Here is a 15645-nt window from a genome sequence, read left to right on the forward strand (position 1 = left end):
ACATACACACACACACATCCATACATACAAACTAAGTCACAGCAGTCAAACAATGACTGCAAATGCTACATTCAAAAGCATGAATAGCAATCTTTTTAGGATGAACAAGAAACAGACTAAGCCAGCCAAGGATGGTTTGAAATCTCAGCCGGTTCAGCAAGGACTGGCCGAGTTTTGAACCATCTATGGGCAGGCTGACTGTACCAAAGTCAATTTACGCCTCCAACGCCACAAAAGCTCAGTGGGAGAGATTCCCCCCATTAACACTGACTGTGTTGATGAGGGGTAAAAAAAAAAAAAAAAAATCAAGCAATTTTCTTTCCTGCAACCCATACATAGAATAAATAAAGCACTATAAAACAGATTAAAGAGTAAGGCATGTGCAGATTACTACAATAAACTGAACAAAACTGGAAAACACCCACCTTCTTGTCCTCTTTCACTTTAGGTGGCTTTTTCTTTGTTTTTCTTTCTTCCTGCTCCTGATCAGAAGTGATAGCTGGATTATCAATACCCCCCTTCCAAGTGTCAACTGGGGAAAGAAGAGGGTCTTCTTCACTTGGCCTGTGCTTTGGTTTCCGCTTTCTATCCTTTCCACTGATAGTAAGAGCTTCCTCATCACTGGCATCTGAATGGCTTCGTCGATAGGTATATGATTTTGTCTTGCTGAATAGGGTCTTTGACCTGTATTTATATTTTGATGGCCTCCTCTCTCCCTGGCCCCTCAAAGGTCGGTCAGAGATACCATTTTCTTCATCTCCTTTTGCATTAGGGAATAAATGGGGCATTTTTAGGTGGTTTTGACTGTCATCGGGTACTGCGTAGATGTCATTAATAAAATCTTTGGATTTGAATATTGTGTCAACTGGCTCTGCGTAATTCTCAGACGAATCAGCATCTTCTGGTTGCACCAAAAGGAAGCGTGAAGTTTGCTTCCTTGGGTTTTTGCTAATGCCAGCTTCAATCGTTCTCACAAGATTCGGGTCTAGCCTATTTACCTTTGACTTGGGTCCAGCTGGCTTAGGTCTTATTGGGGGAGGCACTTTATGGTTGCGCTCATGATCGTGGCAATTTAACGGAGTGCTGTGTGTGGGATACTCATTCCCTTCATTATCCAAATTACACTTTGGCAGCAGTTGCACATCATCCCCAATGGGACTGTAAGGAGGGGGGGCTTCTGAGTCATCCTCAGAATCTGGGTAGCAACTGTAAGCTGGTGAATTTCCACGGGGTGAATGAAGAAAAACATCTTCACAAGGCTGACTTTGCTCTCTACTGCTTTCTGCCAAATAGGAATTTTCAATGGAGGTTTTCTTTTCCAAAACATCACTGAAGAATGGCGTGAAAACCTCTGTCTGCCGGTGATACTGAGACAGTGAATATAAAGCTGTGAACTTCGCAGATATTTCAGTGGCAATGTGCTCTCCTTCAGTCATCAATTCTTTAATGGCTTCATTCTCAAAGAAGTCTGCTTGGCTGTCGGTTACTGCTACTAGCTGAACAGGAATAGTGTCCTGAACTTCTGAAAGAAAAGCACGGAGCATTCCCATAGATGCTTTTCGTTTTGCTGAATAAATTAGAATGTACCCATGGACAAGTTCATCTTTTCGAATACCAATAGAAGAATGGTATGACAAAATGGTTATCTGTATCCTCCTCCGTTTTTCACCAATGATTTTATCAAGCATCAGAGAATTATTTTGTCCAGGCTGGGCAGCACTGCAAGTGCGGGAGTCTAAAAAGGGAGAAAGAATAAGATCCACACTAAACGGATCCCCACACATGGCACACATTACAATTCTCAAGTCTGCTTCTGAAAGGTCTTTAATAGCTGGAACTGGGCTTGCAATATCTGAATTGTGCTTAATAGATTCTAATACTCCCCTAAGAGCTTGTTTTATTTGAGCCTCGTTGAATTTACGTGGGAATGTGCCAGCGGGTATATCCACAAAATGGCACTGGAGTTTATTTGCCAGCTGCTGTCCTTGATGTCTCAAGATTGGCAGGTTTTTGCTGCTACTCTCTCTCTGGTTGGCTAAAATTAATGTGAACGGAAGGTTTGCAATATCTTTATCTCTTCTTGCCTGGGCCTCGCATCTAATTTTTCCAATACAGTCACCTATAAAATTAAGTGACTCAATAGAGCTAAACACACAAAAACAGCCGTGTGGCTTAAATCCAGAGGTCCATAACTGGCTAAATAGATAGGGGGAGTTAGCATCCAAGGCTCTTAAATCTAATTCATAAATTTTTCCATCTAGTGCAAACTCATCATCTGTTGACTGGGTCCTTATTTCATTGGCCATCTCTTGAGAAAGGCTGTCTTTTCCAAGAATTAGTAGGTTCACTTTATCAAGGTTGGTACCATCTTGATACAAGTTCAGACGGCCAAGATTTGATTGTAAGAGACTGTTGGCGAGTACTTGTTCCACTTTAACGTCCGTGCAACTTTGGACACTAAGACAAGTTTCTTTTGTAGGGTGATAAACAAATCCTATGTGCTTAAGAAGAAGAGATTCTCTATCAGTTGCAAGCTTTTGCAAAGCTTTATATCTAGGTTCTTCCCCAAGGACTGCATTAATTTCAGTCATTTTATCAGTGCTTGGAGTAGCATTAAGATCTAGGTCATAAAACAACTCGGAGTGCTCAAAAAGCATCTCTTGAAATTCTTCTTTGGCTTTTTCAATAATTTCCCGCTGGTGCTTGCGATATACTTCTATACGGTCTGCCTCATTGATGAACTTGTAAGCTTCATCGTCCAAAACAAAACACATAACCTCTTCATATGGCTGACCAGGGGAAATAAACGGTATCTTTTCAAGTGTTTTTTTGAACTTCTCTTTCATTTCTAACCTCTTCTTCTCAGAAACCAAGTTTTGGACATGGCTTTGATAGACCTTTTCAACCTCTAGTGTACAGAGAAGATCAAATGGAACTCTTCTGTCATTTACATTGTCAATATGATCCGACTGGTCCCAGGGAGTCTTTTCCAGCATTACAAACCAAAGGCTGAAGTCAGATCTCTTCTCTAGAAGCCGGAGAGCTTCTGCCCAGTTTAAATCTTCTATCTCCTCAAGTTTTGGCAGTAAAGTATTGAGTGTTCTTGGTAGAGTTTTTAGGTATTCCTCCTTTCTTTTTCGAATGTGTTCCTGTTTTAGCTGTTCTATGTGCTTGGAGAATGTATTTTTAGCTTTCATGGTTCCCTCTAAATTAATGTAATTTTCATAATCAGAGTGGTTTTTTAATTTATTACTAACAGTTTTCCAAGTTGCATGGTAATCACGAACTGTTTGTACAATAAGTTTTTCAAATTTATCAGTAGCAGAAGCAACAATCTGTCTGTGTGTTTTAAATGCTTCCAGATAAGGGATTATTTTGGGTTTACTTCGAGTTTTGTCCAGCATTTGAACTAGTGCTGTGAAACATGTCTCAACATTGACATTGTTTCTGGCGGAGGTTTCTACAACAGGTAGGTTTTTCTTGTTGGAGGCAAAGCCCTGCACTTCTCTCAGATAGTGGTCGACACACTCATCGCATTTTGTTGCTGCAATGATAATAGGCTTCTTTGCTTTTACTACTTGAGCATAGAGGTTATTAACAAACTTTAACTGATCATCAAATTTTCGATTGCATCCTTGGCTAACGTCAATGCATAGAACAAAGCCATCTATAGTTAGCTTTCCTTCTGGCATTTGCTTTTGCTCAAAGTCCTGCTCCAGGCCAAGCTGGTCTGTGCAAATATACATTAATTTCTCAGCTGACTGAATCTTTGAAGCTGCTGCCCTCTTTATGTAGGGCTGAAGGTTTGTACTTCGATGCGGAAGGAAAGTCTGATCATCTATGAACTCTGTCTGTTCAATAATGTGATGTTTGCAATCAACCCCATCTTCACCTATCTGCGTTACGTCACCCCAATACAAAAAGTGGTCATTGTTGACAACACGTCCTCCAAAATCAATTGTGCTAAGAACAGAGGTGTGTTCGTGATAATATTCATCTGCCTTTGGGTGGACATATCTGTTACACAAGCACGACTTCCCAACTCCGCAGTTGCCTTTATCCTTCTCAGTTCCAGACAATCCTATAACACTAATAGTATATGATGGGGGACGCGGCTCCTTATTCTTTGCCATCATCACTCCCCTCTCATCCTTCTGAGCACATTTAGACAGGTAGGCATACGTCTCATTCTCAACTTTCAAATTAGATCTTTATATATGGTCAAAGACAGAGGTAAGGTCTTGCTGCATTTTTCATATTCTCCATCGAACCCACGTATCCTCAAACATGACTGCAAATAACACATCTGGAAAAGCAAAGCACAAAAATGCGTCAGATTTTGGTTCATAAAAAAAAAAATAATAAAATTGCCATTGTTCATAAATTGCACAATATGTTAAAACAATGTACAGCTGATATGGTGGAAAGGGCTTAGCAGCATTTATACCTATGGTAGATGTCCAAGACAGGGTGGATTTAAATGTTATAAATAATGGTGGCATGAAATAAGAAAGTTTATTGCCTTATAGGATTAATATTGCTGAGGTTCAGAGGAGAAAGCTGCAAAGTTTTCTTTTTACTTTTTTTTTGTTCCATAACTGGAACAGATAAAGGCTAAATGGCAAAAACATAATAAGCTGTAGGCATGACAATGATTTAAATCAATGTAAACTATTTTTTTTTTTTTTTAAATATATTAGTATTATACTTACCTGTGCAATGGAATTGCATACAACACTCCGGAACCTCCTCTTCTCTGGTCTGTCAGTACTCCTGACTCCTCTTTCTCAGTGTGCCACCATAGGAAGCCACTTCCTATTGTGACTCACGTGGGTTCAATCACTTCCATAGATACAGAAAGCATGGCTTTGCCCTGAAGCTAAAGGCACAGGAGTCCCTAAGGTATCCCCACATACCAGAAAGTACATAGCTATTTTTTAGTAGGATTTCTAGATAAAAGTATATTATCGTACTGCTTAGGCACAAATAACATTTTAAAATTTTCAATATAGCATAATAAAATCTTCATTTTGTTTAGTTCAGCCCCACTTTTAGGGATAATGAGTTCCACCTAGTCAACCTTTCATAGCGTGTGTTCTTCATACCCTCAACAACTATGTTTTTTTATGTGCTAATATCCAAAGCTGAACTGTATTAAAGATGAGGTTTTAATGCTTTATACAGGTGTTATGTCCTCACCGCTAGGGTCATTTCACACCCTACAGATTCGCTGCTCATCAGAGCAGACTCCGCACTCTATAAAAGGAGCCTTGCAGTCACAGTGACCTAGGAGGGGAGAATTAGTAAGACAGACAGAAATAAAAAATGACAGGCCAATCTATTGCACAACCAGGGTTTTTATGAAAGGAGAAATTGATTTTTCTTCTCTTTTTAATATAAATTACTTGAGTTGCATAAAATTGCATAACAAGGGAAATCACATTTTTATTCAATGGTGCCTGTTCGCATTAATGGGACTCAGCAGTGTGCGTCTAAAAGGTGATCTATGGAGACCCTTCTCTAAAGGAGGTTCTATGGGGGACCCTGCTCTAAAGAACACATGCGCTTAGGGGGGTAAGGGTTTCTTTAACCAATCTAGTGGAAGAGACTCAAGTGCTAAAATCCAGCGGGTTAGGGGGCGCAAATTACTTGCCTTGTCCCAGGTGCTGACAACCCATGCTACGCTACTGCAGCAGTGTGAACAGAGAAGAGATCAGCTTAACGCAAACCAAAAAGGAATTTGCTGTTTATTCATTGCCTTTGCAGGTTTCTTCTTCCTGCTCTGTGCCTCATGTATGGTTTTAAAAGCAAATATGCAATTTCATATCAACCAGACCCAGTGTGTGCAGGCAGTATGGGCACTTAGAGACTTAGCAGACTTCATAGGCAACCTAACTCCTCAATACACTACAGAAGTTGATTCCAGCGCAAACTTTACATCAGACAAGTGCAATACAGACAAAGTTTTTCCATGTCTTTTAAAGTGTAAGAGCTCATCATTTACACTAGAAGTTGAGTAGGAGTAAAAACAAGCATTTGAGCTGCTCTTTTACTAAACCCTAACTAATAGCTCCTTCAGCTGCAGAGGCAGCAGCCGGGCGTGTTTTACTGCTTAAGTCGGGTGTTTCTATTGAAGTCTATGGGGCAAAAAGCGATTGTAATCTGCCAAAAAGAAGCTCACATACTTTAAGCTTCAGGCGTTTTGCTTAAGACAACAGAACACTCAGATGTGAACAGGGGCCATTGAAATGAATGGGACTTTGCTTGTTAGGCATTCTGGGGCTTCAGGGCTAATCGTTTTATAAGCTGAAAAACACTCGGGTGTAAAAAGGGCCTAAGACCAGGACTTTCAGAAGCATGGTCTCTGCTTGGAAAGTGAAACTACCAACTGAGCAACAGGAAGAGGCAGGGAGTGTCTAACCAAAAACTGTACAAATTGGCACCAAAACAGGAGGGGAGACAGAGGAACATACCAAATACAACAAAGAACGGCTGCTGTGGCAGTACACTTCCTGCTTAATTTCTTTAGATAACCCTATACTAAGATTATGCAGCACACTGTAGCAATCAAAATAAAATCTATAAAATGTAGCTTAGGCTATCCTCTGGACCAAAAAATAAATAAAAAAACAGCCAAATCTATAAGGATGTGTTCTCATCATGGAACAGTCTGATGGTGTCAATTCACTTCCCTTTAATTTAATTCCCTTGAATTCATAAAGACTCGTGCAGACAAGGTTTTGCAAAAGGGTCTCCCATACGTTCCTAAAAGTGGTGCAGCCTGCGCCAAATTCATGTACCCAATCTTAACCACTTAAGCCCCGGAAGATTTTACCCCCTTTCTGAACAGGGGGTATTTTCGATTTGGCACTGCGTGACTTTAACGGATAATTGCGCGGTCGTGCGATGCTGTACCTAAACTAATTTGACGTCCTTTTTTTCCCCACAGAGCTTTCTTTTGGTGGTATTTAATCAGGCGCTATAAACAAAAAAAAGAGCGTAAATTTTGCAAAAATAACAATATTTTTCACATTTTTTTTTTTTATATGAAATTCCCAAAAAAAATGTAAAAATCAAAATTTAACATTTTAGGCCAATTTGTTTTATGCTACATATTTTTGGTAAAAAAAAAAAAAAAGCGTATTTTGATTGGTTTGCGCAAAAGTTATTGCGTTTACTAACTAAGGGAAAGATTTTTGTAATTTTTGTTGTTTTTCTTTTAACGCGTAATGGCGGCGATCTGCAATTATTTTTTGCGGGACTGCGACATTGCGGTGGACAGATCGGACCCTTGACTGACATTTTTGGGGTTACCAGTGACATTACTGCAGTAATCAGTGCTATACATATGCACTGTTACTGTAAAATGACACTGGCAGTGAAGGGGTTAACTTTATTTGAGAGGGAGGGGTGGTGTGTGTGTCCCTAGGGGCGTGATTCTTACTGTGATTGGCTGTGGCTTGAGGTGTAGGAATAGTGATCAACAGTCCTACATAGTAGAACCGTATGATCACTATTCTTACACAGGGGAGAATGACAGGCGGCTTTGTTTACACCATCGCCTGCCTTTCTCCCGCTGTCACGAACAATCGCGAATGCCCGGCGGACATCGGGTCCGCCGGACAATCACGCAGGGGGTGGGGGTCCGTGAACGAGCGGGAGCGCGCCTCCGGCGGCGCGCGCTCGCTCCCCAGAGCTTCACAGGCTAGCGACGTACCCATACATTAAACGTTTTTTTTTTTAGCATTTTGCATCCGTGTTTTTAAGAGTTTTGTGGTTTTTTTTTTACCAAAACTATACTCCTACAAAAGCTTATGGCTCAAAAACACTCAAACCCCAAATAGCTGCATTTTTCAGAGTTAGAGCATGTTTTACAGCTGAAAGACTCCTCTTCAAATCCACAAAAACCCAGAAAAAACGCCCCTGCCAAAAACTGTTGATAAAAGCCTATGTGTACATGGACACATTAGGATAACATGCTGGGGATTTTATTGGCTGTACAAAAATAAAAAATAAAAATGCCTGTGTAGCCAAAAACCAGCAGCTGTAAAAACATCCAGTGTGCATGAGGCCTTAGAATGCACACAAGACACTTTTACAAAATTTGTCTATCAGTTTCTCTCTCTATGCCAAAAGCAGCTCTACTTTTGTCAGATACAAATTATTGCTATTTTTTTTAAATTTGTTGCATTCATTACAGCACAAGGTAAAAGTGGCGTATTTTAGAACTACCTGAATTTGATACAGCAGTTACTGTCAGAAGCATAACTGATGCATATGCTGCATGAATTTGGCACAATACATTAACAAGGAGGGAATAATGCCAGAAAAGTGGTACGGCAGCTTCACTGAATTTCCCTTAGTCTCTCTAGTACTTTATGGGAAATTCTTGAAGTCCATTCTTAGAGACTCAAATTCCAGCTTAATAAAAAGCAGAACATTCTTGGTGCAGAAGACTCCAATGTTGTGTTTTTTTTTTTTTTTTTTTTTTAAAATAGATCTTTTATTGGTAGTAGGGTTCTTGATGTGGCTGAATTGAAGTTTAGGTCAAGATGCAGTTGCAGGAACGTAGAATCAATGTCTCATCAGAATTTTCTAAGTGTAAGGACATTACTGTTTTACAGTTGTAAGGTGTATTTTTTTTAGATGACAAGACTAGCCCGATTTTGCAGCTGATCCTCTGTGTGAAACTGATTCAGAGGCACTAGTTACACGGTTCACGGTTGTGCAGGTTCTTGGTATCTGTATATTCTTTGTCACCTGTTGAAGGATCAGTCTTGCTGCTGTCAGTAGTAGTTGGAGGTGTTTGACTATTGTAAGGCCCCTTTCACACATACAGTCCGTTCAGTTCATCAGTTCAGTCCCGTCAAAATGTATCAGTTTTTCATTGTTTTTTTTTTTACATCCAATGAAAAAAAATGGATGAAAAAACGGACCGTTTGTTCATTTTCATCTGTTTTTCGTCCAATCCGTTTTTATGACGGATGAAAAATATCCGTTCCAAAAAAAGGACATTGACGGAAGCGGATGAAAACAGATGTTAACGGATGATCATCCCGTTTTTCATCCGTCAACAGATAGATGAAAAAACAGACAAACAAACGGACCGTATATGTGAAAGGGGCCTAAGGGTTCACGTACATTGCAGCTCAAAGAAGCTACTTCTACAGGCTTCTGAGCTCTAATTGTTTCTGCTTGGAAACTCCCCTTTAGGTTAGCCAATGTGTCCATGCACATTGCGGCTTTCACGATTTTACAGGCATATTCTTACAGGCAGAAAAAAAACCCCCATCAAACTACTTTTTGAGAGGACCTGTTCGAACAGAAAAGAAGCCTAAGTGCCCAAAAACACGCAGAAAAGCAAGAAAAAGCTCACAAATGAACAAAAAATAAATACAATTTAAAAAATGATCAGGGGGGGTATGGTTTTCGCATGGCACCAACTGGTCGCTTCTGAACAGAACACCGTCCACAGCTCAGCTTTCTTACCCTCGCAATGCCTGCAAAAGCCTCAGGATTCCACACCACTGTCTAGTACTAAACGACCCGGGAGGAGAACGGCTGTAAAACCACCTTCCACAGGCTCCATCAGCAGATAAAGACAGCCCAAACTCTGTCCATCCACATTGCCTCACCGCGAGAGAGCTCTCCTGTGTCCTCAGACATGGATGATACCGGATCCCCCACTGGCTCAGGAATGTCATCCCTAATGCGGAGTCTTAAAAAATTAGCGGGATGTTTCAAACCCTGGAGAAGTCCATTAAAAGAGAACTCATGGCTGTGAGATCAGACATCTCTCACTTGCTGAACCAGGTGGAAGATTCAGAAAAACGTCAAGACACATAAGAGGAAGCTATTAGGGAGCTTCAGGACAGAGTCAACCAATTAACAATAGCTCACCGCTCGCTCCACCTTGTACAAACTCGAGGATCTGGAAAACAGAAATCGCAACAATTTGCAGATTAGGGGTCTTCCCAAGGCCACTAAAGAGGATGATCTGGAAGACACTATCCTTGGGAGGCCTGCCACTGAATCACAAAGGTTTGACTGTGTACACCGTGCACTCCACCTGCGAAACTTATCTTCGGACCACTTTAGAAAAGTGATCTGTCAGTTGCATTATTTTGAAGATAAGAACACCCTCATGATAAAGCTCTGAGGCACTCTGGCTATCGAATTTGATGGCGCTGCTCTCCATATATACCCTGACCTGTCTAACGAAACCTTGGAATGGCGTAGAGTCCTTAGACCTCTCCTTGACCAGATCCAATGGTGCCACCTACCGATGGGGTTTCCCTTCCTCATTGCCACTAAAAATGGGCGCTGTTTTCTACGGTTTCCAGAAGACCCTTCAGCCGTCTGTCATGACCTCAATATGGCACCCATGGAGCTCTCAGGCTGGCATGATGCCATCCCTACTTCGTCAGTCAGCTTTGACTCTCAATGGAGCAAGACTCCATCAAAGAAAAAGCATTCCTCCATCCCTGCATCTACCAAGAATAGGTGAGGTAAGTGTTCTTCCTCCCCTAACATGGCCCAAGTACTCTTGTCCCTGTTGCCTGCATGATCACAGGTACATGACTTTTTAGGTTTCCTCTTGCGATTTGCAAGACACAGTATCCGACCCTTATCACCTAGAGTTACTAAAATGTTCATTTTGTGTTGCTGTTCTTCTCTAATTAATATAAATTGCTATTGCCTAGGTGTTTTTCTCTGCTTTATAGCTGTGCACCATGTGGAATCATCTGTCACGTGGCCTGATGTGTCCCGTTCCTGTATTCTGCTGGGGGTCGACAAGCTCGAGCAGCCCTCCCACACCTTTAGCCGGACCACAAGAGTCACCATGGCTGGCTGCCCAACATCACCCCCCACCCTACACACAGGGATCACTGTAGTCACATGCGTGAAACTTATATGATCCCACACGAGCTGATACCTTATCTTGTCATTTTTTAAATATTTCTACTATCTCTACTTTCCCTCCTCCCCTTACCCCCTCCCTACTCATCTTCCACCGATATCAGAACTGGAGGTTCGATAAAAGAAAGTACCACGCTTTGATGTCCCAATGTCATCCTTGAATATTATTACACAAGTCAGAGGACTGAACTTCGCCACTAAAAGGCTGCTGCCGGGCACCCACGATCACTCCCCGTGGAAAGAGAATGGTGGTCTGCTGTTGTGAAATCAGCACACCGTTGTTCTCTCAGGAATATAAAGCTCCTGTGTTTCTCCTATTTAGTTACACGGTCTCTGTTGTTTCCATAAGCCCACCCCCCTCAGTTAGAAAACACCCCCTAGGCTCACATTTAATTCCTTGATCGCCCATGGGTTAACCCCTTCCCTGCCAGTGTCAATACTATAGTAACAGTGCATTTTAACTACTGATTACTGAAGTAATATCACTGGTCTCCCCAAAAGTGTCAAAAATTATTGTCTTTTTTTAATTGGGAATGTTTTATAGCAGAAAGTTAAAAATATTGTGTTTTTTCTTCAAAAATTGTCGCTCTTTGTTTATAGCGGGTGGAAAAAAAAAAAAAAAAAGTTACCACCAAAAGAAAGCTCTTTTTGTGGGGGAAAAAATTACGTCAATTTTATTTGGGTACAGCATCACACGACCGTGCAGTTGTCAGTTAAAATACTGCAAGTGCTGAATCGCAAAAAATGGCCTGGTTAATAAGGGAGAACATTTTTGTCCAGAAGTGGTTAAAAAAAAAAAAAACAGCTACACGACATGCAACTGAAAGACGTTTGGCACTCACTCCATCCCAAATCTAAGGATTATTCATACTACTCTAAAACCTACAACTCTTCTTCAAGAATTGATAACATCTACATAGACCATTTCCATTACCCTCTTCTGCGCTCTGCCTCCATTAGCACTGCCTCGATCTCAGATCACGCTCCTGTTATTAAATTGAATTCCTCCACTCTAGTCCAACTGACATTGCTCAACTCACTTCCACCATGAAGCAGTACTTTACTGACAAATCCCCTCTGATACTACTCCCTCTCTGCTGTGGGAGACCCACAAAGCTATGATGAGAGGAAAACTGATAAAGCTTGGAGCCCGTAAAAAGAGGGAACACGGTCAACGAATCAAAAAAAAAAAAACATACAACAGATTTCTGACCTTGAGAGAGCGCATAAAAAAACTTTCTTTACATAGAATCCACCTCAAGTGCCTAACGCAGAAGGGAGAAGAACGTATAAAAACTTGCTCGACATTGACACAAAAATACGCTTCCACCTAGTGGCCCAAAAAGTCTACGAATGGTCTGATAAGTCTGGTAGACAATTGGCTTTATTCATACCAAAAATTAAAACCCCCTCTGGGGAACTAGCCCACACTTCCTCCCACATAGCCCCAATATTTAAAGATTTTTTACACAATTGTACAATGTGCAGAATGATTTGGCCTCTCTACCTAAATCCGAAAAACATAACTGTCTTCTTCAATACCTTAACCACTTGCCGACCGCTGCACGACTATTTACTGCGGCGGTCAGCCCCTCACAGGCAGAGCTCCCGTGCGGTCACGGACCCCCCCCCCCGCGTGTGCCTGGCGGACCCCATGTCTAATGTAAACAAAGCCGCCTGTCATTCTTCCCTGTGTAAGAATGGAGATCACACGGTTCTACTATGTAGGACCGTTGATCTCTGTTCTTACACCAGTAGCCATGTCCAATCACAGTTAGAAGCACGCCCCTAGGGACCCACTTAACCCTTCCCTCTCCAATACAATTAACCTCTTCACTGCCAGTGTAATTTTACAGTAACAGTGTATATGTATAGCACTGATTACTGCAGTAATGTCACTGGTAACCCCAAAAGTGTTGAAAATGTCAGTCAAGGGTCCGATCTGTCCGCCGCAATGTCGCAGTACCGCAAAAAAAAAAAAAAAAAAAAAAAAAAAATCGCAGATCGCCGCCATTACTCGTTAAAAAAAAAATCAAAAATATTTCCCTTTGTTAGTAAACGCAATAACTTTTGTGCAAACCACTCAAAATACGCTTTTTGCGATTTTTTTTGCCAAACATATGTAGCATAAAACAAATTGGCCGAAAAGGTTAAAAAAAAATTTTGATTTTTACATTTTCTTTTTTGGGAGTTTCATATAAAAAATGTGAACAATATTGTTATTTTTGCAAAATTGACGCTCTTTTTTTGTTTACAGCGCATGATAAAAAAAAAAAAAAAAAAAAAAAAAAAAAAAAAAAAAAAAAAAAAAAATCGCACAGGTGATCAAATACCACCAAAAGACGTCAATTTCGTTTAGGTACAGCGTCGCACGACCGCGCAATTGTCCGTTTAAGTCACGCAGTGCCGAATCGCAAAATAGGCCCTGGTCAGGAAGGGGGTAAAATCTTCCAGGGCTTAAGTGGTTAAACAAGCAAACTCCCTAAACTCCCCCGGAAACTTTCCGGAAGCCTAGAAGTGGACTTCTCCATAGAGGAATTCCATAAGGCCCTAAAATCTACCACTATAGCAAAAGCTTCAGGTCCTGACAGCTACACGGTCCACTACTACAAAACGTCCGGTGACAAACTACTTCCATACCCAACATCTTACGCTAACTGCATTAACAACAACTCTGACTTGTGCCCAGAATCTCTCACTGCCCACATATAGGTTATTCCCAAACCTGATCAGGACCCTACTTGCTGTAATAGCTACCACCCTATCTCCTTAATGTAAATGTAAAATTATTTTCAAAAAGTTATGACTACTAGACTACTACCATCCCACAATGGATCTCAGCTGATCAAACGGGATTTATACCGAACCATGAAGTTCGAGATAACTTCATACGTTCTCTATCTCTCTATATACACTACATCCGGAGCTGCTCCCAGCCCACCCTCCTCCTATCAACTGATGCTGAGAAAGCATTCGATAGATAGGACTGGGAATACGTCTTGACAACCCTACATTTTTTTGGCCTAGGTCCCAAGATGCCACAACACAGCTTCCCTCTACTCCAATCCTACAGCCCAAATTTGGATTAATGGTCTTTTAAGCGACCCCTTCATATAATGGCACAAGACTAGGCTGTCCCCTCTCGCCCATCCTATTTGCCATTTCCCTGGAACCATTCTTATCCACTATTAGGAACCGCTCCCTCCCCCCCAAAAAAATGACATGCCAAATGTGACATGTCAGGGGATCAGGAGCATGTAAAGTGCAAGTTCCACTTTTGGGAGTAGGATGTAACCAGTTAACAACAAAAAAACACATGTAAATTTTCTGGTGTAGAGATCCCCTCTCTATCAAGAAGTACAGGGAGGTTATTTCAGTTAATTTCATGCCTAAAATAATGAAATCATCAGAAGCAAATTCTTTGTATGTATTGTCCTACATACTGTGCAAGCACATGTGTGCAGTATATAAGACAATACTTCTCCCTTTACATTAAACAGGATGAAGAACGCCGAAGTGGCAAGTGACTCAATGCTTTAATCATCTAAAAACAGCATACATCCTGACAGCTTTCTTTGGTTGCCCTTAAGAAAACACCTTAACCAAACATACTTCGGCAACGAATAATCATTGAAGGTGACTGTTCATGGATTTCCCAATCATGATGTAATGCAGATGCAAGATCTTCAGTGGAGGTCCTGTTAAAATTAACAAAAAAAAAAAAAAACTGAAGAGATCCTGTACTAACGATCTGATGTTAGTACATCGACACCGGTCATCACTCTCAGCTATTGGCTTAGAGCACTGCTCGGATGCCGATCGGCAGATCATTTTCAGTCATGCCCCTTCAACAGAAGCCAGACGTTCTGTTGAACGAGTTCTGAGCACTTAAAGTGGTTGTAAACCTCAGACATATGAAAAAAAGCACATCCTTCTTACTGCTCTGTCTCCAAAACTGAGTGTCATTTATCTTTGCTGCCTGGTTCCTGTCATCAGCATGACTCCTTTCTGACAGCATTTTCGGACACCAATAGTTAAAATGGTGACCAGGGGAGGAATGTGCAGATCCCACTACAGAAGAAATGGCTGAAGATACACAGCCACACCTTATGTAGGAGGAGATGTTCCATCTGTGTATCACCTAATGCTAGTCACTTTACTGGGTACATGTGAAGATTTACAACCACTTTAAATGTAGCTTAGCTGTCTCTGGCAAAGTGCTACTGTATGTGGTTGTGCGTGCAACATCTGAAGCAAATGGCATGGTTCCTTAGAAAGTTCTTGTATTCTTTAAAGGACTTTCCCTTGAATTTCTTGAGAGGATGTTGTTTATCATGACAAGTCTCTCGCTCCCGATTGGTTCAGATACAGCAGCCATGTCGGAAGGGAGAAAGGGGCAGAGCCAAGTTAAACTGTGTGTGTCTTATGGTCACTCAGAACGGGGCTCGGGAGCAAGCACACACGAGAACCCCCCATAGCAAGTGGATGGCTATGGGGGCACTTAGAGGGTGGGTGGAGCTAGAAGCGCCAGCAGGGCACCCAAAAAGAGGAGGAGGAGGAGGAGGAGGATTAGGGCAGCTCTGCAAAAGCAAAAAAAAAAAAAAAAAAAAAGGACTTACTCGCAAAATCACCAGGTGAAAATTAAAAGAATGGAAGCCCTTAGGGTCCATTCACACTAGCGCGACTTGTCAGGCGACCTGGTCGCCTGACAAGTCGCGGTAGGTC

At 41.4% G+C, this 15645-nt stretch overlaps 1 protein-coding gene across 1 annotated transcript in view; it reads right to left on the reverse strand.

The window, feature by feature from the left end:
- ARHGAP5 (Rho GTPase activating protein 5) overlaps positions 1-15645 on the reverse strand; it is a 143641-nt gene that overhangs the window by 105796 nt on the left and 22200 nt on the right. The window contains exon 2 of the mRNA XM_082275189.1: positions 426-4306. Coding sequence (XP_082131315.1) covers positions 426-4136 — 3711 coding nt within the window. The 5' untranslated portion in view covers positions 4137-4306. The remainder of the gene's footprint in view (positions 1-425; positions 4307-15645) is intronic.

This window comes from Pelophylax lessonae (genome assembly GCF_965119305.1).
Source record: "Pelophylax lessonae genome assembly, chromosome: 13".
Classification (NCBI taxonomy): domain Eukaryota; kingdom Metazoa; phylum Chordata; class Amphibia; order Anura; family Ranidae; genus Pelophylax; species Pelophylax lessonae.